Source organism: Coregonus clupeaformis, unplaced genomic scaffold, assembly GCF_020615455.1.
Source record: "Coregonus clupeaformis isolate EN_2021a unplaced genomic scaffold, ASM2061545v1 scaf1262, whole genome shotgun sequence".
Classification (NCBI taxonomy): domain Eukaryota; kingdom Metazoa; phylum Chordata; class Actinopteri; order Salmoniformes; family Salmonidae; genus Coregonus; species Coregonus clupeaformis.
In genome coordinates, this window is record NW_025534716.1 from 65,001 (window position 1) to 88,683 (window position 23,683).

Below are 23,683 nucleotides of genomic sequence, written 5' to 3' on the forward strand. Positions count from 1 at the left end.
CAGTGCCATCCGTTTTGTCACCAAAGCCCCATACACTACCCACCACTGTGACCTGTACGCTCTTGTTGGCTGGTCCTCACTACATATTCGTCGCCAAACCCACTGGCTCCAGGTCATCTATAAATCACTGCTAGGCAAATCCCTGCCTTATCTTAGCTCATTGGTCATCATAGCATACCTTATACATGTCTTTATATGGTAATGAGTCTTCAGAGAGAGAGAGAGAGAGAGAGAGAGAGAGAGAGAGAGAGAGAGAGAGAGAGAGAGAGAGAGAGAGAGAGAGAGAGAGAGAGAGAGAGAGAGAGAGAGAGAGAGAGAGAGAGAGAGAGAGAGAGAGAGAGAGAGAGAGAGAGAGAGAGAGAGAGAGAGAGAGAGAGAGAGAGAGAGAGAGAGAGAGAGAGAGAGAGAGAGAGACCCCAATTTAACCCCTCACAGACATCCTTATTCTATAGATGTTACCTTATACATGTATTTATATGGTAATGAGTATGCTAATGATGGGACCATATAAGGTCATGCACTGTGTGGTGTGTGTGGGTGCTCTGCTCTGGCCAGGGGTGAAGGATGATGACAGATCAGATTTGATTTTATAATGTCATGGCCTGACCTTTTAGAGAGGGAGAGACGGAGAGAGAGAGAGAGAGAGGGAGGGAGGGAGAGAGAGACGGAGAGAGAGAGAGAGGGAGGGAGGGAGAGAGAGACGGAGAGAGAGAGGGAGAGGGAGTTTGTCTTTAGTTATGTTATATTTAGTTATATTTAGTTATATGTTATATTTAGTTATTAGTTATATTTAGTTATGTTATATTTAGTTATATGTTATAATTAGTTATATTTAGTTATATGTTACAGTGGGGGAAAAAAGTATTTAGTCAGCCACCAATTGTGCAAGTTCTCCCACTTAAAAAGATGAGAGAGGCCTGTAATTTTCATCATAGGTACACGTCAACTATGACAGACAAAATGAGAAAAAAAAATCCAGATTTTTTTTTGAATTTATTTGCAAATTATGGTGGAAAATAAGTATTTGGTCACCTACAAACAAGCAAGATTTCTGGCTCTCACAGACCTGTAACTTCTTCTTTAAGAGGCTCCTCTGTCCTCCACTCGTTACCTGTATTAATGGCACCTGTTTGAACTTGTTATCAGTATAAAAGACACCTGTCCACAACCTCAAACAGTCACACTCCAAACTCCACTATGGCCAAGACCAAAGAGCTGTCAGGACACCAGAAACAAAATTGTAGACCTGCACCAGGCTGGGAAGAATGAATCTGCAATAGGTAAGCAGCTTGGTTTGAAGAAATCAACTGTGGGAGCAATTATTAGGAAATGGAAGACATACAAGACCACTGATAATCTCCCTCGATCTGGGGCTCCACGCAAGATCTCACCCCGTGGGGTCAAAATGATCACAAGAACGGTGAGCAAAAATCCCAGAACCACACAGGGGGACCTAGCGAATGACCTGCAGAGAGCTGGGACCAAAGTAACAAAGCCTACCATCAGTAACACACTACGCCGCCAGGGACTCAAATCCTGCAGTGCCAGACGTGTCCCCCTGCTTAAGCCAGTACATGTCCAGGCCCGTCTGAAGTTTGCTAGAGTGCATTTGGAGGATCCAGAAGAGGATTGGGAGAATGTCATATGGTCAGATGAAACCAAAATAGAACTTTTTGGTAAAAACTCAACTCGTCATGTTTGGAGAACAAAGAATGATGAGTTGCATCCAAAGAACACCATACCTACTGTGAAGCATGGGGGTGGAAACATCATGCTTTGGGGCTGTTTTTCTGCAAAGGGACCAGGACGACTGATCCGTGTAAAGGAAAGAATGAATGGGGCCATGTATCGTGAGATTTTGAGTGAAAACCTCTTTCCATCAGCAAGGGCATTGAAGATGAAACGTGGCTGGGTCTTTCAGCATGACAATGATCCCAAACACACCGCCCGGGCAACGAAGGAGTGGCTTCGTAAGAAGCATTTCAAGGTCCTGGAGTGGCCTAGCCAGTCTCCAGATCTCAACCCCATAGAAAATCTTTGGAGGGAGTTGAAAGTCCGTGTTGCCCAGCGACAGCCCCAAAACATCACTGCTCTAGAGGAGATCTGCATGGAGGAATGGGCCAAAATACCAGCAACAGTGTGTGAAAACCTTGTGAAGACTTACAGAAAACGTTTGACCTGTGTCATTGCCAACAAAGGATATATAACAAAGTATTGAGAAACTTTTGTTATTGACCAAATACTTATTTTCCACCATAATTTGCAAATAAATTCATTAAAAATCCTACAATGTGATTTTCTGGATTTTTGTTTCTCATTTTGTCTGTCATAGTTGACGTGTACCTATGATGAAAATTACAGGCCTCTCTCATCTTTTTAAGTGGGAGAACTTGCACAATTGGTGGCTGACTAAATACTTTTTTCCCCCACTGTATATTTAGTTATATGATATATTTAGTTATGTTATATTTAGTTATATTTAGTTATATGTTATATTTAGTTATGTTACATTTAGTTATATGTTATATTTAGTTATATTTAGTTATATGTTATATTTAGTTATATTTAGTTATATGTTATATTTAGTTATATGTTATATTTAGTTATGTTATATTTAGTTATATGATATATTTAGTTATATGTTATACAGTGAGGGAAAAAAGTATTTGATCCCCTGCTGATTTTGTATGTTTGCCCACTGACAAAGAGATGATCATTCTATAATTTTAATGGTAGGTTTATTTGAACAGTGACAGACAGAATAACAACAAACAAATCCAGAAAAACGCATGTCAAAATGTTATAAATTGATTTGCATTTTAATGAGGGAAATAAGTATTTGACCCCCTCTCAATCAGAAAAATGTCTGGCTCCCAGGTGTCTTTTATACAGGTAACAAGCTGAGATTAGGAGCACACTCTTAAAGAGTGTGCCCCTAATCTCAGTTTGTTACCTGTATAAAAGACACCTGTCCACAGAAGCAATCAATTAATCAGATTCCAAACTCTCCACCATGGCCAAGACCAAAGAGCTCTCCAAGGATGTCAGGGACAAGATTGTAGACCTACACAAGGCTGGAATGGGCTACAAGACCATCGCCAAGCAGCTTGGTGAGAAGGTGACAACAGTTGGTGCGATTATTCGCAAATGGAAGAAACACAAAAGACCTGTCAATCTCCCTCGGCCTGGGGCTCCATGCAAGATCTCACCTCGTGGAGTTGCAATGATCATGAGAGCGGTGAGGAATCAGCCCAGAACTACACGGGAGGATCTTGTCAATGATCTCAAGGCAGCTGGGACCATAGTCACCAAGAAAACAATTGGTAACACACTATGCCGTGAAGGACTGAAATCCTGCAGCGCCCGCAAGGTCCCCCTGCTCAAGAAAGCACATACAGTGGGGAAAAAAAGTATTTAGTCAGCCACCAATTGTGCAAGTTCTCCCACTTAAAAAGATGAGAGAGGCCTGTAATTTTCATCATAGGTACACGTCAACTATGACAGACAAATTAAGGAAAAAAATCCAGAAAATCACATTGTAGGATTTTTTATGAATTTATTGCAAATTATGGTGGAAAATAAGTATTTGGTCACCGACAAACAAGCAAGATTTCTGGCTCTCACAGACCTGTAACTTCTTCTTTAAGAGGCTCCTCTGTCCTCCACTCGTTACCTGTATTAATGGCACCTGTTTGAACTTGTTATCAGTATAAAAAGACACCTGTCCACAACCTCAAACAGTCACACTCCAAACTCCACTATGGCCAAGACCAAAGAGCTGTCAAAGGACACCAGAAACAAAATTGTAGACCTGCACCAGGCTGGGAAGACTGAATCTGCAATAGGTAAGCAGCTTGGTTTGAAGAAATCAACTGTGGGAGCAATTATTAGGAAATGGAAGACATACAAGACCACTGATAATCTCCCACGATCTGGGGCTCCACGCAAGATCTCACCCCGTGGGGTCAAAATGATCACAAGAACGGTGAGCAAAAATCCCCGAACCACACAGGGGACCTAGTGAATAACCTGCAGAGAGCTGGGACCAAAGTAACAAAGCCTACCATTAGTAACACACTACGCCGCCAGGGACTAAAATCCTGCAGTGCCAGACGTGTCCCCCCTGCTTAAGCCAGTACATGTCCAGGCCCGTCTGAAGTTTGCTAGTGTGCATTTGGATGATCCAGAAGAGGATTGGGAGAATGTCATATGAAACCAAAATAGAACTTTTTGGTAAAAACTCAACTCGTCGTGTTTGGAGGACAAAGAATGCTGAGTTGCATCCAAAGAACACCATACCTACTGTGAAGCATTGGGGTGGAAACATCATGCTTTGGGGCTGTTTTTCTGCAAATGGACCAGGGACGACTGATCCGTGTAAAGGAAAGAATGAATGGGACCATGTATCGTGAGATTTTGAGTGAAAACCTCCTTCCATCAGCAAGGGCATTGAAGATGAAACGTGGCTGGGTCTTTCAGCATGACAATGATCCCAAACACACCGCCCGGGCAGCGAAGGGTGGCTTCGTAAGAAGCATTTCCAAGGTCCTGGAGTGGCCTAGCCAGTCTCCAGATCTCAACCCCATAGAAAATCTTTGGAGGGAGTTGAAAGTCCGTGTTGCCCAGCGACAGCCCCAAAACATCACTGCTCTAGAGGAGATCTGCATGGAGGAATGGGCCAAAATACCAGCAACAGTGTGTGAAAACCTTGTGAAGACTTACAGAAAACGTTTGACCTGTGTCATTGCCAACAAAGGGTATATAACAAAGTATTGAGAAACTTTTGTTATTGACCAAATACTTATTTTCCGCCATAATTTGCAAATAAATTCATAAAAAAATCCTACAATGTGATTTTCTGAATTATTTTTTCTCATTTGTCTGTCATAGTGGACGTGTACCTATGATGAAAATTACAGGCCTCTCTCATCTTTTTAAGTGGGGGAACTTGCACAATTGGTGGCTGACTAAATACTTATTTTCCCCACTGTACATGCCTGTCTGAAGTTTGCCAATGAACATCTGAATGATTCAGAGGAGAACTGGGTGAAAGTGTTGTGGTCAGATGAGACCAAAATGGAGCTCTTTGGCATCAACTCAACTCGCCGTGTTTGGAGGAGGAGGAATGCTGCCCATGACCCCAAGAACACCATCCCCACCGTCAAACATGGAGGTGGAAACATTATGCTTTGGGGGTGTTTTTCTGCTAAGGGGACAGGACAACTTCACCGCATCAAAGGGACGATGGACGGGGCCATGGACCGTCAAATCTTGGGTGAGAACCTCTTTCCCTCAGCCAGGGCATTGAAAATGGGTCGTGGATGGGTATTCCAGCATGACAATGACCCAAAACACACGGCCAAGGTAACAAAGGAGTGGCTCAAGAAGAAGCACATTAAGGTCCTGGAGTGGCCTAGCCAGTCTCCAGACCTTAATCCCATAGAAAATCTGTGGAGGGAGCTGAAGGTTCGAGTTGCCAAACTTCAGCCTCGAAACCTTAATGACTTGGAGAAGATCTGCAAAGAGGAGTGGAACAAAATCCCTCCTGAGATGTGTGCAAACCTGGTGGCCAACTACAAGAAACGTCTGACCTCTGTGATTGCCAACAAGGGTTTTGCCACCAAGTACTAAGTCATGTTTTGCAGAGGGGTCAAATACTTATTTCCCTCTTTAAAATGCAAATCAATTTATAAAATTTTTGACATGCGTTTTTCTGGATGTTTTTGTTGTTATTCTGTCTCTCACTGTTCAAATAAACCTACCATTAAAATTATAGACTGATCATGTCTTTGTCAGTGGGCAAACGTACAACATCAGCAGGGGATCAAATACTTTTTTCCCTCACTGTATTTAGTTATATTTAGTTATATGTTATATTTAGTTATATGTTATATTTAGTTATATGTTATATTTAGTTATATGTTATATTTAGTTCTGTTATATTTAGTTATATGATATATTTAGTTATATGTTATATTTAGTTATATGTTATATTTAGTTATATTTAGTTATATGTGATATTTAGTTATATGTTATATTTAGTTATATGTTATATTTAGTTATGTTATATTTAGTTATATTTAGTTATATGTGATATTTAGTTATATGTGATATTTAGTTATATTTAGTTATATGTTATATTTAGGTATATGTTATATTTAGTTATATGTTGTATTTAGTTATATGTGATATTTAGTTATATGTTATATTTAGTTATATGTTATATTTAGTTATATGTTATATTTAGTTATATGTGATATTTAGTTATGTTATATTTAGTTATATTTAGTTATATGTGATATTTAGTTATATGTTATTTTTAGTTATATGTTATATTTAGTTATATGTTGTATTTAGTTATATGTTGTATTTAGTTATATGTTGTATTTAGTTATATGTTGTATTTCGTTATATGTTGTATGTAGTTATATGTGATATTTTAGTTATATGTGATATTTAGTTATATGTGATATTTAGTTATATGTGATATTTAGTTATATGTTATATTTAGTTATATGTGATAATTAGTTACAGTGGGGAGAACAAGTATTTGATACACTGCCGATTTTGCAGGTTTTCCTACTTACAAAGCATGTAGAGGTCTGTAATTTTTATCATAGGTACACTTCAACTGTGAGAGACGGAATCTAAAACAAAAATCCAGAAAATCACATTGTATGATTTTTAAGTAATTAATTTGCATTTTATTGCATGACATAAGTATTTGATACATCAGAAAAGCAGAACTTAATATTTGGTACAGAAACCTTTGTTTGCAATTACAGAGATCATACGTTTCCTGTAGGTCTTGACCAAGTTTGCACACACTGCAGCAGGGATTTTGGCCCTCTTCTCCAGATCCTTCAGGTTTCGGGGCTGTCGCTGGGCAATACGGACTTTCAGCTCCCTCCAAAGATTTTCTATTGGGTTCAGGTCTGGAGACTGGCTAGGCCACTCCAGGACCTTGAGATGCTTCTTACGGAGCCACTCCTTAGTTGCCCTGGCTGTGTGTTTCGGGTCGTTGTCATGCTGGAAGATCCAGCCACGACCCATCTTTCAATGCTCTTACTGAGGGAAGGAGGTTGTTGGCCAAGATCTTGCGATACATGGCCCCATCCATCCTCCCCTCAATACGATGCAGTCGTCCTGTCCCCTGTGCAGAAAAGCATCCCCAAAGAATGATGTTTCCACCTCCATGCTTCACGGTTGGGATAGTGTTCTTGGGGTTGTACTCATCCTTCTTCTTCCTCCAAACACGGCGAGTGGAGTTTAGACCAAAAAGCTATATTTTTGTCTCGTCAGACCACATGAGCTTCTCCCATTCCTCCTCTGGATCATCCAGATGGTCATTGGCAAACTTCAGACTGGCCTGGACATGCGCTGGCTTGAGCAGGGGGACCTTGCGTGCGCTGCAGGATTTTAATCCATGACGGCGTAGTGTGTTACTAATGGTTTTCTTTGAGACTGTGGTCCCAGCTCTCTTCAGGTCATTGACCAGGTCCTGCCGTGTAGTTCTGGGATGATCCCTCACCTTCCTCATGATCATTGATGCCCCACAAGGTGAGATCTTGCATGGAGCCCCAGACCGAGTCGATTGACCGTCATCTTGAACTTCTTCCATTTTCTAATAATTGCGCCAACAGTTGTTGCATTCTCACCAAGCTGCTTGCCTATTGTCCTGTAGCCCATCCCAGCCTTGTGCAGGTCTACAATTTTATCCCTGATGTCCTTACACAGCCATCTGGTCTTGGCCATTGTGGAGAGGTTGGAGTCTGTTTGATTGAGTGTGTGGACAGGTGTCTTTTATACAGGTAACGAGTTCAAACAGGTGCAGTTAATACAGGTAATGAGTGGAGAACAGGAGGGCTTCTTAAAGAAAAACGAACAGGTCTGTGAGAGCTGGAATTCTTACTGGTTGGTAGGTGATCAAATACTTATGTCATGCAATAAAATGCAAATAAATTACTTAAAAATCATACAATGTGATTTTCTGGATTTTTGTTTTAGATTCAGTCTCTCACAGTTGAAGTGTACCTATGATAACAATTACAGACCTCTACATGCTTTGTAAGTAGGAAAACCTGCAAAATCGGCAGTGTATCAAATACTTGTTCTCTCCACTGTATATGTGATATTTAGTTATATGTGATATTTAGTTATATTTGATATTTAGTTATATGTGATATTTAGTTATATGTGATATTTAGTTATATGTTATATTTAGTTATATGTGATATTTAGTTATATGTTGTATTTAGTTATATGTTATATTTAGTTATATGTTATATTTAGTTATATGTTATATTTAGTTATATGTGATATTTAGTTATACGTGATATTTAGTTATACGTGATATTTAGTTATACGTGATATTTAGTTATACGTTATATTTAGTTATATGTTATATTTAGTTATATGTGATATTTAGTTATATGTTGTATTTAGTTATATGTTATATTTAGTTATATGTTATATTTAGTTATACGTGATATTTAGTGATATGTGATATTTAGTTATATGTGATATTTAGTTATATGTTGTATTTAGTTATGTGATATTTGATATTTAGTTATATGTGATATTTAGTTATATGTTGTATTTAGTTATGTGATATTTGATATTTAGTTATATGTGATATTTAGTTATATGTTGTATTTAGTTATATGTGATATTTAGTTATATGTGATATTTAGTTATATGTTGTATTTAGTTATGTGATATTTGATATTTAGTTATATGTGATATTTAGTTATATGTGATATTTAGTTATGTGATATTTAGTTATACGTGATATTTAGTTATACGTTATATTTAGTTATACGTGATATTTAGTTATGTTATATTTAGTTATATGTGATATTTAGTTATATGTTATATTTAGTTATATGTTATATTTAGTTATATGTTATATTTAGTTATACGTGATATTTAGTTATATGTTATATTTAGTTATATGTGATATTTAGTGATATGTTATATTTAGTTTTATGTGAACCTTCTTATGTTTATTTACCTTCTGACCCTGTGACATGAACTGACCAGACCAGACCCCTTCACCCCTCTGTTTGTCATCCCTCCCTCCTCCCTCTGTCTTTCCCTCCCTCCCTCCCCCCTCCCCACTTCCCTCCCTCCTCCCCCCCTCCCCACTTTCCTCCCTCCCTCCACTTCCATTCCTCCCTCCCCCCTCCCCACATCCTCCCTCCCTCCCTCCACTTCCCTACCTCCCCCCTCCCCACTTCCCCCCCACCCTCTCTCTCTCTTTATTAAGTGTAGTTGTAGATTATTGTAGAGGCTGTTAGTTCTGGTTTCTGACAGGGTGACTAAAGTTTAACTCAAGGACAGAGATGGAGGGAGGGAGACAGTGAGAGATGGAGAGAGAGAGGGAGGGAGACAGTGAGAGATGGAGAGAGAGACCGAGAGAGATGGAGAGAGAGAGGGAGGGAGACAGTGAGAGATGGAGAGAGAGAGGGAGGGAGACAGGGAGAGATGGAGAGAGAGAGGGAGGGAGACAGCGAGAGATGGAGGGAGACAGGGAGAGATGGAGAGAGAGAGGGAGGGAGACAGGGAGAGATGGAGAGAGACAGGGAGAGATGGAGAGAGAGAGGGAGGGAGACAGGGAGAGATGGAGAGAGAGAGGGAGGGAGACAGCGAGAGATGGAGGGAGACAGGGAGAGATGGAGAGAGAGAGGGAGGGAGACAGGGAGAGATGGAGAGAGAGAGGGAGGGAGACAGGGAGAGATGGAGAGAGAGGGAGGGAGACAGGGAGAGATGGAGAGAGAGAGGGAGGGAGACAGCGAGAGATGGAGGGAGACAGGGAGAGATGGAGAGAGAGAGGGAGGGAGACAGGGAGAGATGGAGAGAGAGGGAGGGAGACAGGGAGAGATGGAGAGAGAGAGGGAGGGAGACAGCGAGAGATGGAGAGAGATGGAGAGAGAGACAGAGAGAGATGGAGAGAGAGAGGGAGGGAGACAGCGAGAGATGGAGAGAGAGAGGGAGGGAGACAGGGAGAGATGGAGAGAGAGAGGGAGGGAGGGAGGGAGACAGCGAGAGATGGAGGAGAGAGAGAGGGAGGGAGGGAGGGAGACAGCGAGAGATGGAGAGAGATGGAGAGAGAGAGAGAAAGAAAGAGAGAGAGAGAGAGAGAGGGAGGGAGACAGGGAGAGATGGAGAGACAGAGAGAGAGAGACAGAGAGAGAGAGAGAGAGAGAGACAGAGAGAGAGAGAGACAGAGAGAGACGGAGGGTTTGCACTAGAGAGGATGTTTCCTCTGTGTTTCCGTGGTGATAGTGAGTGATAGGGTTGTGATGGTTACTGTGCTCCCAGCATCCATTACTTGACCCCGCCTCTCCCTGTGTGTGTGTGTCATTCATTGATATGCCAGGTGCATTACAAATAGTTTGTAGTTTAGGAGTGTGCTGGTTGTGTCTTGGTTGTGTCTTGGTTGTGTGGTAGTTGTGTTGTGTCGGTTATGGGTTGGCTGTGGGTTGGTTGTGTAGTGATGTGTTGGTTGTGGGTTGGTTGTGGGTTGGTTGTGGGTTGGTTGTGTAGTGATGTGTAGCGTCACAGTGACAACACAGCACCTGACCCACCAGTCTGTTCCCACGGTGAGAGACGGTGGTTCCCATGACAACCAGAATTACGCTCTACTCTCTGTTTGGTCTGGCACTCACACACACACACACACACACACACACACACACACACACACACACACACACACACACACACACACACACACACACACACTCACACACTCACACACACACACACACACACACACACACACACACACACACACACACACACACACACACACACACACACACACACACACACACATTCACATACAGAGACAGACCGAGGAGAGACAGAGAGAGAATGTTGATGAATTTAGTGCTGACTTTTTCACTCTCTGATGTGAACACACTATACACACACACTATACACACACACACACTATACACACACACACAGTCTTTCTCCTGTCTTGTGTGTAATTAAGGACTGGTCTCATTAATTCTGCCCCCAAAGACACCCTCTCAGTGCGGTGGGGGGACGGGGATGCAGTGTGAGTGTCATGGGACTGTAGGTTACCAAGCAACCAAGGGAAACCCAATATTGAAGATGTAACTTATTTCACCCCCCCCCCCCTCCCCCCCCCCCCCCTACTCTCCTCCTCTCCTCTAAATTCCTCCCTCCTTCCGTCCTTCACTTCTTCCTGGTTCGTTCCTTTGTTCATCCAGAAATGAGCTCTGCATCAGGGGAGAGAACTCTGTTGTTACAACTAAGAGGCCTCTGAGAGAGTGTGTAGTCTTTGTGTGTAGTGTGTGTAGCGTGTGTAGTGTGTGTAGTGTGTGTAGTGTGTGTAGTGTGTAGTGTGTGGTGTGTAGTGTGTGTAGTGTGTGTAGTGTGTTCTTTGTGTGTAGTGTGTGTAGTGTGTGTAGTGTGTGTAGCGTGTGTAGCGTGTGTGTGATGTATGTGTGTGTTCCAGAATGATGCTCAGAGCTCTTTGTTCTGTGTCCTTGGGCTCCTGAATACAACCAGACACTCAGCACTTCTACCGGGTCTCTCTGTCTCTGTCTGTCTGTCTGTCTGTCTGTCTGTCTGTCTGTCTGTCTGTCTGTCTGTCTGTCTGTCTGTCTGTCTGTCTGTCTGTCTGTCTGTCTGTGTGTGTTAGCACTAATATGTTGTGTCCTGTGTATGTGTGTGTGTGTGTGTGAGTGAGAAGCAGAAGGATGTCCTGTTATAGTGTCTGTCTCTCAGTAAAATATTTTAGTTTGATGCAGAGACAACAGATTACTGAGTTACCCCCGGCAGAGACAACAGATTACTGAGTTACCCCCGGCAGAGACAACAGATTACTGAGTTACCCCCGGCAGAGACAACAGATTACTGAGTTACCCCCGGCAGAGACAACAGATTACTGAGTTACCCCCGGCAGAGACAACAGATTACTGAGTTACCCCCGGCTGAGACAACAGATTACTGAGTTACCCCCGGCAGAGACAACAGATTACTGAGTTACCCCGGCTGAGACAACAGATTACTGAGTTACCCCCGGCTGAGACAACAGATTACTGAGTTACCCCCGGCTGAGACAACAGATTACTGAGTTACCCCGTCTGAGACAACAGATTACTGAGTTACCCCGGCAGAGACAACAGATTACTGAGTTACCCCCGGCAGAGACAACAGATTACTGAGTTACCCCCGGCAGAGACAACAGATTACTGAGTTACCCCGGCAGAGACAACAGATTACTGAGTTACCCCGGCAGAGACAACAGATTACTGAGTTACCCCGGCAGAGACAACAGATTACTGAGTTACCCCCGGCAGAGACAACAGATTACTGAGTTACCCCGGCAGAGACAACAGATTACTGAGTTACCCCGGCAGAGACAACAGATTACTGAGTTACCCCCGGCTGAGACAACAGATTACTGAGTTACCCCCAGCAGAGACAACAGATTACTGAGTTACCCCCGGCAGAGACAACAGATTACTGAGTTACCCCCGGCAGAGACAACAGATTACTGAGTTACCCCCGGCAGAGACAACAGATTACTGAGTTACCCCGGCAGAGACAACAGATTACTGAGTTACCCCCGGCAGAGACAACAGATTACTGAGTTACCCCCGGCTGAGACAACAGATTACTGAGTTACCCCCGGCTGAGACAACAGATTACTGAGTTACCCCCGGCTGAGACAACAGATTACTGAGTTACCCCCGGCTGAGACAACAGATTACTGAGTTACCCCCGGCTGAGACAACAGATTACTGAGTTACCCCCGGCAGAGACAACAGATTACTGAGTTACTCCCGGCTGAGACAACAGATTACTGAGTTACCCCCGGCAGAGACAACAGATTACTGAGTTACCCCCGGCTGAGACAACAGATTACTGAGTTACCCCCGGCAGAGACAACAGATTACTGAGTTACCCCCGGCAGAGACAACAGATTACTGAGTTACCCCGGCAGAGACAACAGATTACTGAGTTACCCCCGGCAGAGACAACAGATTACTGAGTTACCCCCGGCAGAGACAACAGATTACTGAGTTACCCCGGCAGAGACAACAGATTACTGAGTTACCCCCGGCTGAGACAACAGATTACTGAGTTACCCCCGGCTGAGACAACAGATTACTGAGTTACCCCCGGCAGAGACAACAGATTACTGAGTTACCCCCGGCAGAGACAACAGATTACTGAGTTACCCCGGCAGAGACAACAGATTACTGAGTTACCCCCGGCAGAGACAACAGATTACTGAGTTACCCCCGGCTGAGACAACAGATTACTGAGTTACCCCGGCTGAGACAACAGATTACTGAGTTACCCCGGCTGAGACAACAGATTACTGAGTTACCCCTCTCTTGTGGTTATATTGAATGGATAAGACAGGATGACTCTGTCGTGGTTATATTGAATGGAAAAGACAGGATGACTCTGTCGTGGTTATATTGAATGGATAAGACAGGATGCCTCTCTCTGTCGTGGTTATATTGAATGGATAAGACAGGATGACTCTGTTGTGGTTATATTGAATGGATAAGACAGGATGACTCTGTCGTGGTTATATTGAATGGATAAGACAGGATGCCTCTCTCTGTCGTGGTTATATTGAATGGATAAGACAGGATGACTCTGTTGTGGTTATATTGAATGGATAAGACAGGATGACTCTGTCGTGGTTATATTGAATGGACAGGACAGGGATGACAGGACAGGTTCCCGATGTATATATGGTCCAGGGTCTGTGGGGGGGATGTGAACCCAGACTGATGTATATATGGTCCAGGGTCTGTGGGGGGGATGTGAACCCAGACTGATGTATATATGGTCCAGGGTCTGTGGGGGGGATGTGAACCCAGACTGATGTATATATGGTCCAGGGTCTGTGGGGGGGATGTGAACCCATACTGATGTATATATGGTCCAGGGTCTGTGGGGGGGATGTGAACCCAGACTGATGTATATATGGTCCAGGGTCTGTGGGGGGGATGTGAACCCAGACTGATGTATATAGGGTCCAGGGTCTGTGGGGGGATGTGAACCCAGACTGATGTATATATGGTCCAGGGTCTGTGGGGGGGATGTGAACCCAGACTGATGTATATATGTTCCAGGGTCTGTGGGGGGGATGTGAACCCAGACTGATGTATATATGGTCCAGGGTCTGTGGGGGGGATGTGAACCCAGACTGATGTATATGCAGTGCAATCGGAAAGTATTCAGACCCCATGACTTTTTCCACATTTTGTTACGTTACAGCCTTATTCTAAAATGGATTAAATCGTTTTTTTCCCCTCATCAATCCACACATGAACGGAGCAAAGTACAGAGAGATCCTTTATGAAAACCTGCTCCAGGGGGTTCAGGACCTCAGACTGGGTCGAAGGTTCACCTTCCAACAGGACAACAACCCTAAGCACACAGCCAAGACAACGCAGGAGTGGCTTCGGGACAAGTCCCTGAATGTCCTTGAGTGGCCCAGCCAGAGCCCGGACTTGAACCTGATCTAACATCTCTGGAGAGACCTGAAAATAGCTGTGCAGCGACGCTCCCCATCCAACCTGACAGAGCTTGAGAGGATCTGCAGAGAAGAATGGGAGAAACTCCCCAAATACAGGTGTGCCAAGCTTGTAGCGTCATACCCAAGAAGACTTGAGGCTGTAATCGCTGCCAAAGGTGCTTCAACAAAGTACTGAGTAAAGGGTCTGAATACTTATGTAAATGTGATATTTCAGTTGTTGTTTTTTATTTAAAAAAATGTATCTTTGTCATTATGGGGTATTATGTGTATATTGATGAGGGAAAAAAACGATTTAATCAATGTTAGAATAAGGCTGTAACGTAACAGAATGTGGAGAAAGTGAAGGGGTCTGAATACTTTCCGAATGCACTGTATACCACAGCGTTCAGCCAATCAGCATCCAGGACCCAAACTAGCTGGTTTCTATGTTCCTTAACTCCTGTCTCTAGCTGGTTTATATTCTACTCTCTAGCTGGTTTCTATGTTCCTTAACTCCTGTCTCTAGCTGGTTTGTATTCTACTCTCTAGCTGGTTTCTATGTTCCTTAACGCCTGTCTCTAGCTGGTTTATATTCTACTCTCTAGCTGGTTTCTATGTTCCTTAACTCCTGTCTCTAGCTGGTTTATATTCTACTCTCTAGCTGGTTTCTATGTTCCTTAACTCCTGTCTCTAGCTGGTTTATATTCTACTCTCTAGCTGGTTTCTATGTTCCTTAACTCCTGTCTCTAGCTGGTTTATATTCTACTCTCTAGCTGGTTTCTATGTTCCTTAACTCCTGTCTCTAGCTGGTTTATATTCTACTCTCTAGCTGGTTTCTATGTTCCTTAACTCCTGTCTCCAGCTGGTTTATATTCTACTCTCTAGCTGGTTTCTATGTTCCTTAACTCCTGTCTCTAGCTGGTTTATATTCTACTCTCTAGCTGGTTTCTATTTTCCTTAACTCCTGTCTCTAGCTGGTTTATATTCTACTCTCTAGCTGGTTTCTATGTTCCTTAACTCCTGTCTCCAGCTGGTTTATATTCTACTCTCTAGCTGGTTTCTATGTTCCTTAACTCCTGTCTCTAGCTGGTTTATATTCTACTCTCTAGCTGGTTTCTATGTTCCTTAACTCCTGTCTCTACGTGGTTTGAGCGTGTCTCAATGCTGGCTATTCTTCTGAACTGTGTGACGTTGGGAATGTTCCAGCCCTGTGACGACGTTCACTGTCTCAACAACCGCTGCTCCTTCCTACAGGTGAGTTGACTTGCTCCTTACGTCCAATGTCCCTCCCGTATTTATTTGGACAGTGAAGCTAACATTTTGTTTGGGTACATTTGGCTCTATACTCCAGCGTTTTTGGATTTGAGATCCAGGGTTTCATACGAGACAGTACAGAATGTCACCTTTCAATTTTTCATTCATATCCTTTTTTACTGTTTAGAAATGAAAGCACCTTATTTATCTAGTGCCCCCCTTTGAAAATGTCAGATGTATTTGGACAAATTCACTTAGTGTATTAAAGTAGTCAAAAGTGTAATATTTGATCCTATATTTGTAGCACGCAATGACTACATCAAGCTTGTGACGCTACAAAATGACTACATCAAGCTTGTGACGCTACAAAATGACTACATCAAGCTTGTGACGCTACAAAATGACTACATCAAGCTTGTGACGCTACAAAATGACTACATCAAGCTTGTGACGGTACAAAATGACTACATCAAGCTTCTGACGCTACGCAATGACTACATCAAGCTTCTGACGCTACGCAATGACTACATCAAGCTTCTGACGCTACGCAATGACTACATCAAGCTTCTGACGCTACGCAATGACTACATCAAGCTTCTGACGCTACGAAATGACTACATCAAGCTTCTGACGCTACGCAATGACTACATCCAGCTTCTGACGCTACGCAATGACTACATCAAGCTTCTGACGCTACAAAATGACTACATCAAGCTTCTGACGCTACGCAATGACTACATCAAGCTTGTGACGCTACGCAATGACTACATCAAGCTTGTGACGCTACGCAATGACTACATCAAGCTTGTGACGCTACAAAATGACTACATCAAGCTTGTGACGCTACAAAATGACTACATCAAGCTTGTGACGCTACAAAATGACTACATCAAGCTTGTGACTCTACAAAGTCGTTGGATGCATTTGCGGTTTGTTTTGGTTGTGTCGTGGATATGTTATGCAGAAATGAAGAGATACATTCTAAATTGTAGCCTTACTGTCCAAATACATAAGGAGAGGGAGTGTATTTTATTGGTTTGATTGAACAGATATAAATATATGGAGGAGAGAGATGCATGGCAGAAGGACGTTAGATATAAATAAATGGAGACAGAAGGACGTTAGATATAAATAAATGGAGGAGACAGAAGGACGTTAGATATAAATAAATGGAGGAGACAGAAGGACGTTAGATATAAATAAATGGAGGAGACAGAAGGACGTTAGATATAAATAAATGGAGACAGAAGGACATTAGATATAAATAAATGGAGGAGACAGAAGGACGTTAGATATAAATAAATGGAGACAGAAGGACGTTAGATATAAATAAATGGAGGAGACAGAAGGACATTAGATATAAATAAATGGAGGCAGAAGGACGTTAGATATAAATAAATGGAGACAGAAGGACGTTAGATATAAATAAATGGAGGAGGCAGAAGGACGTTAGATATAAATAAATGGAGGAGGCAGAAGGACGTTAGATATAAATAAATGGAGGAGGCAGAAGGACGTTAGATATAAATAAATGGAGACAGAAGGACGTTAGATATAAATAAATGGAGACAGAAGGACGTTAGATATAAATAAATGGAGGAGACAGAAGGACGTTAGATATAAATAAATGGAGGCAGAAGGACGTTAGATATAAATAAATGGAGGAGACAGAAGGACGTTAGATATAAATAAATGGAGGAGACAGAAGGACGTTAGATATAAATAAATGGAGGAGACAGAAGGACGTTAGATATAAATAAATGGAGGAGACAGAAGGACGTTAGATATAAATAAATGGAGGAGACAGAAGGACGTTAGATATAAATAAATGGAGGAGACAGAAGGACGTTAGATATAAATAAATGGAGGAGACAGAAGGACTTTAGATATAAATAAATGGAGGAGACAGAAGGACGTTAGATATAAATAAATGGAGGAGACAGAAGGACGTTAGATATAAATAAATGGAGGAGGCAGAAGGACGTTAGATATAAATAAATGGAGGAGGCAGAAGGACGTTAGATATAAATGAATGGAGACAGAAGGACGTTAGATATAAATAAATGGAGACAGAAGGACGTTAGATATAAATAAATGGAGACAGAAGGACGTTAGATATAAATAAATGGAGACAGAAGGACGTTAGATATAAATAAATGGAGGAGACAGAAGGACGTTAGATATAAATAAATGGAGGCAGAAGGACGTTAGATATAAATAAATGGAGGAGACAGAAGGACGTTAGATATATATAAATGGAGGAGACAGAAGGACGTTAGATATAAATAAATGGAGGAGACAGAAGGACGTTAGATATAAATAAATGGAGGAGACAGAAGGACGTTAGATATAAATGAATGGAGACAGAAGGACGTTAGATATAAATGAATGGAGACAGAAGGACGTTAGATATAAATAAATGGAGGAGACAGAAGGACATTAGATATAAATAAATGGAGGAGACAGAAGGACGTTAGATATAAATAAATGGAGGAGACAGAAGGACGTTAGATATAAATAAATGGAGACAGAAGGACGTTAGATATAAATAAAAGGAGACAGAAGGACGTTAGATATAAATAAATGGAGGAGACAGAAGGACGTTAGATATAAATAAATGGAGGAGACAGAAGGACGTTAGATATAAATAAATAGAGGAGGCAGAAGGACGTTAGATATAAATAAATGGAGAAGACAGAAGGACGTTAGATATAAATAAATGGAGGAGACAGAAGGACGTTAGATATAAATAAATGGAGACAGAAGGACGTTAGATATAAATAAATGGAGGAGACAGAAGGACGTTAGATATAAATAAATGGAGGAGACAGAAGGACGTTAGATATAAATAAATGGAGACAGAAGGACGTTAGATATAATTAAATGGAGACAGAAGGACGTTAGATATAAGTAAATGGAGACAGAAGGACGTTAGATATAAATAAATGGATGAGACAGAAGGACGTTAGATATATATAAATGGAGGAGACAGAAGGACGTTAGATATATATAAATGGAGGAGACAGAAGGACGTTAGATATAAATAAATGGAGGAGACAGAAGGACGTTAGATATAAATAAATGGAGGAGACAGAAGGACGTTAGATATAAATGAATGGAGACAGAAGGACGTTAGATATAAATGAATGGAGACAGAAGGACGTTAGATATAAATAAATGGAGACAGAAGGACGTTAGATATAAATAAATGGAGGAGGCAGAAGGACGTTAGATATAAATACATGGAGGCAGAAGGACGTTAGATATAAATAAATGGAGGAGACAGAAGGACGTTAGATATAAATAAATGGAGGAGACAGAAGGACGTTAGATATAAATAAATGGAGGAGACAGAAGGACGTTAGATATAAATAAATGGAGGAGACAGAAGGACGTTAGATATAAATAAATGGAGGAGACAGAAGGACGTTAGATATAAATAAATGGAGGAGACAGAAGGACGTTAGATATAAATAAATGGAGGAGACCGAGGGACGTTAGATATAAATAAATGGAGGAGACAGAAGGACGTTAGATATAAATAAATGGAGACAGAAGGACGTTAGATATAAATAAATGGAGACAGCACCACTGGATCAGTTGAAGGGTTACCACCTCAAGATGTTTAACAGCACCACTGGATCAGTTGAAGGGTTACCACCTCAAGATGTTTAACAGCACCACTGGATCAGTTGAAGGGTAACCACCTCAAGATGTTTAACAGCACCACTGGATCAGTTGAAGGGTTACCACCTCAAGATGTTTAACAGCACCACTGGATCAGTTGAAGGGTTACCACCTCAAGATGTTTAACAGCACCACTGGATCAGTTGAAGGGTTACCACCTCAAGATGTTTAACAGCACCACTGGATCAGTTGAAGGGTTACCACCTCAAGATGTTTAACAGCACCACTGGATCAGTTGAAGGGTAACCACCTCAAGATGTTTAACAGCACCACTGGATCAGTTGAAGGGTTACCACCTCAAGATGTTTAACAGCACCACTGGATCAGTTGAAGGGTTACCACCTCAAGATGTTTAACAGCACCACTGGATCAGTTGAAGGGTTACCACCTCAAGATGTTTAACAGCACCACTGGATCAGTTGAAGGGTTACCACCTCAAGATGTTTAACAGCACCACTGGATCAGTTGAAGGGTAACCACCTCAAGATGTTTAACAGCACCACTGATCAGTTGAAGGGTTACCACCTCAAGATGTTTAACAGCACCACTGGATCAGTTGAAGGGTTACCACCTCAAGATGTTTAACAGCACCACTGGATCAGTTGAAGGGTTACCACCTCAAGATGTTTAACAGCACCACTGATCAGTTGAAGGGTTACCACCTCAAGATGTTTAACAGCACCACTGGATCAGTTGAAGGGTTACCACCTCAAGATGTTTAACAGCACCACTGGATCAGTTGAAGGGTTACCACCTCCAAGATGTTTAACAGCACCACTGGATCAGTTGAAGGGTTACCACCTCAAGATGTTTAACAGCACCACTGGATCAGTTGAAGGGTTACCACCTCAAGATGTTTAACAGCACCAGTGGATCAGTTGAAGGGTTACCACCTCAAGATGTTTAACAGCACCACTGGATCAGTTGAAGGGTTACCACCTCAAGATGTTTAACAGCACCACTGGATCAGTTGAAGGGTTACCACCTCAAGATGTTTAACAGCACCACTGGATCAGTTGAAGGGTTACCACCTCAAGATGTTTAACAGCACCAGTGGATCAGTTGAAGGGTTACCACCTCAAGATGTTTAACAGCACCACTGGATCAGTTGAAGGGTTACCACCTCAAGATGTTTAACAGCACCACTGGATCAGTTGAAGGGTTACCACCTCAAGATGTTTAACAGCACCAGTGGATCAGTTGAACGGTTACCACCTCAAGATGTTTAACAGCACCACTGATCAGTTGAAGGGTTACCACCTCAAGATGATTAACAGCACCACTGGATCAGTTGAAGGGTTACCACCTCAAGATGTTTAACAGCACCACTGGATCAGTTGAAGGGTTACCACCTCAAGATGTTTAACAGCACCACTGGATCAGTTGAAGGGTTACCACCTCAAGATGTTTAACAGCACCACTGGATCAGTTGAAGGGTTACCACCTCAAGATGTTTAACAGCACCACTGGATCAGTTGAAGGGTTACCACCTCAAGATGTTTAACAGCACCACTGGATCAGTTGAAGGGTTACCACCTCAAGATGTTTAACAGCACCACTGGATCAGTTGAAGGGTTACCACCTCAAGATGTTTAACAGCACCACTGGATCAGTTGAAGGGTTACCACCTCAAGATGTTTAACAGCACCAGTGGATCAGTTGAAGGGTTACCACCTCAAGATGTTTAACAGCACCACTGGATCAGTTGAAGGGTTACCACCTCAAGATGTTTAACAGCACCACTGGATCAGTTGAAGGGTTACCACCTCAAGATGTTTAACAGCACCACTGGATCAGTTGAAGGGTTACCACCTCAAGATGTTTAACAGCACCACTGGATCAGTTGAAGGGTTACCACCTCAAGATGTTTAACAGCACCACTGGATCAGTTGAAGGGTTACCACCTCAAGATGTTTAACAGCACCACTGGATCAGTTGAAGGGTTACCACCTCAAGATGTTTAACAGCACCACTGGATCAGTTGAAGGGTTACCACCTCAAGATGTTTAACAGCACCACTGGATCAGTTGAAGGGTTACCACCTCAAGATGTTTAACAGCACCACTGGATCAGTTGAAGGGTTACCACCTCAAGATGTTTAACAGCACCACTGGATCAGTTGAAGGGTTACCACCTCAAGATGTTTAACAGCACCACTGGATCAGTTGAAGGGTTACCACCTCAAGATGTTTAACAGCACCACTGATCAGTTGAAGGGTTACCACCTCAAGATGTTTAACAGCACCACTGGATCAGTTGAAGGGTTACCACCTCAAGATGTTTAACAGCACCACTGATCAGTTGAAGGGTTACCACCTCAAGATGTTTAACAGCACCACTGGATCAGTTGAAGGGTTACCACCTCAAGATGTTTAACAGCACCACTGGATCAGTTGAAGGGTTACCACCTCAAGATGTTTAACAGCACCACTGGATCAGTTGAAGGGTTACCACCTCAAGATGTTTAACAGCACCACTGGATCAGTTGAAGGGTTACCACCTCAAGATGTTTAACAGCACCACTGGATCAGTTGAAGGGTTACCACCTCAAGATGTTTAACAGCACCACTGGATCAGTTGAAGGGTTACCACCTCAAGATGTTTAACAGCACCACTGGATCAGTTGAAGGGTTACCACCTCAAGATGTTTAACAGCACCACTGGATCAGTTGAAGGGTTACCACCTCAAGATGTTTAACAGCACCACTGGATCAGTTGAAGGGTTACCACCTCAAGATGTTTAACAGCACCACTGGATCAGTTGAAGGGTTACCACCTCAAGATGTTTAACAGCACCACTGGATCAGTTGAAGGGTTACCACCTCAAGATGTTTAACAGCACCACTGGATCAGTTGAAGGGTTACCACCTCAAGATGTTTAACAGCACCACTGGATCAGTTGAAGGGTTACCACCTCAAGATGTTTAACAGCACCACTGGATCAGTTGAAGGGTTACCACCTCAAGATGTTTAACAGCACCAGTGGATCAGTTGAAGGGTTACCACCTCAAGATGTTTAACAGCACCACTGGATCAGTTGAAGGGTTACCACCTCAAGATGTTTAACAGCACCAGTGGATCAGTTGAAGGGTTACCACCTCAAGATGTTTAACAGCACCACTGGATCAGTTGAAGGGTTACCACCTCAAGATGTTTAACAGCACCACTGGATCAGTTGAAGGGTTACCACCTCAAGATGTTTAACAGCACCACTGATCAGTTGAAGGGTTACCACCTCAAGATGATTAACAGCACCACTGGATCAGTTGAAGGGTTACCACCTCAAGATGTTTAACAGCACCACTGGATCAGTTGAAGGGTTACCACCTCAAGATGTTTAACAGCACCACTGGATCAGTTGAAGGGTTACCACCTCAAGATGTTTAACAGCACCACTGGATCAGTTGAAGGGTTACCACCTCAAGATGTTTAACAGCACCACTGGATCCGTTGAAGGGTTACCACCTCAAGATGTTTAACAGCACCACTGGATCAGTTGAAGGGTTACCACCTCAAGATGTTTAACAGCACCACTGGATCAGTTGAAGGGTTACCACCTCAAGATGTTTAACAGCACCACTGGATCAGTTGAAGGGTTACCACCTCAAGATGTTTAACAGCACCACTGGATCAGTTGAAGGGTTACCACCTCAAGATGTTTAACAGCACCACTGGATCAGTTGAAGGGTTACCACCTCAAGATGTTTAACAGCACCACTGGATCAGTTGAAGGGTTACCACCTCAAGATGTTTAACAGCACCACTGATCAGTTAAACGGTTACAACCTCAAGATGTTTAACAGCACCACTGGATCAGTTGAAGGGTTACCACCTCAAGATGTTTAACAGCACCACTGATCAGTTGAAGGGTAACCACCTCAAGATGTTTAACAGCACCACTGGATCAGTTGAAGAGTTACCACCTCAAGATGTTTAACAGCACCCCTGGATCAGTTGAAGGGTTACCACCTCAAGATGTTTAACAGCACCACTGGATCAGTTGAAGGATTACCACCTCAAGATGTTTAACAGCACCACTGGATCAGTTGAAGGGTTACCACCTCAAGATGTTTAACAGCACCACTGGATCAGTTGAAGGGTTACCACCTCAAGATGTTTAACAGCACCACTGGATCAGTTGAAGGGTTACCACCTCAAGATGTTTAACAGCACCACTGGATCAGTTGAAGGGTTACCACCTCAATATGTTTAACAGCACCA

The 23,683-nt window shown here is 42.5% G+C and overlaps 1 protein-coding gene across 1 annotated transcript in view; it reads left to right on the plus strand.

The window, feature by feature from the left end:
- The window catches only part of LOC121560038 (voltage-dependent T-type calcium channel subunit alpha-1H-like), a 106,171-nt gene that overhangs the window by 21,893 nt on the left and 60,595 nt on the right, over positions 1–23,683 (plus strand). Inside the window, 1 exon segment of the mRNA XM_045217875.1 lies at positions 15,664–15,775. Coding sequence (XP_045073810.1) covers positions 15,664–15,775 — 112 coding nt within the window.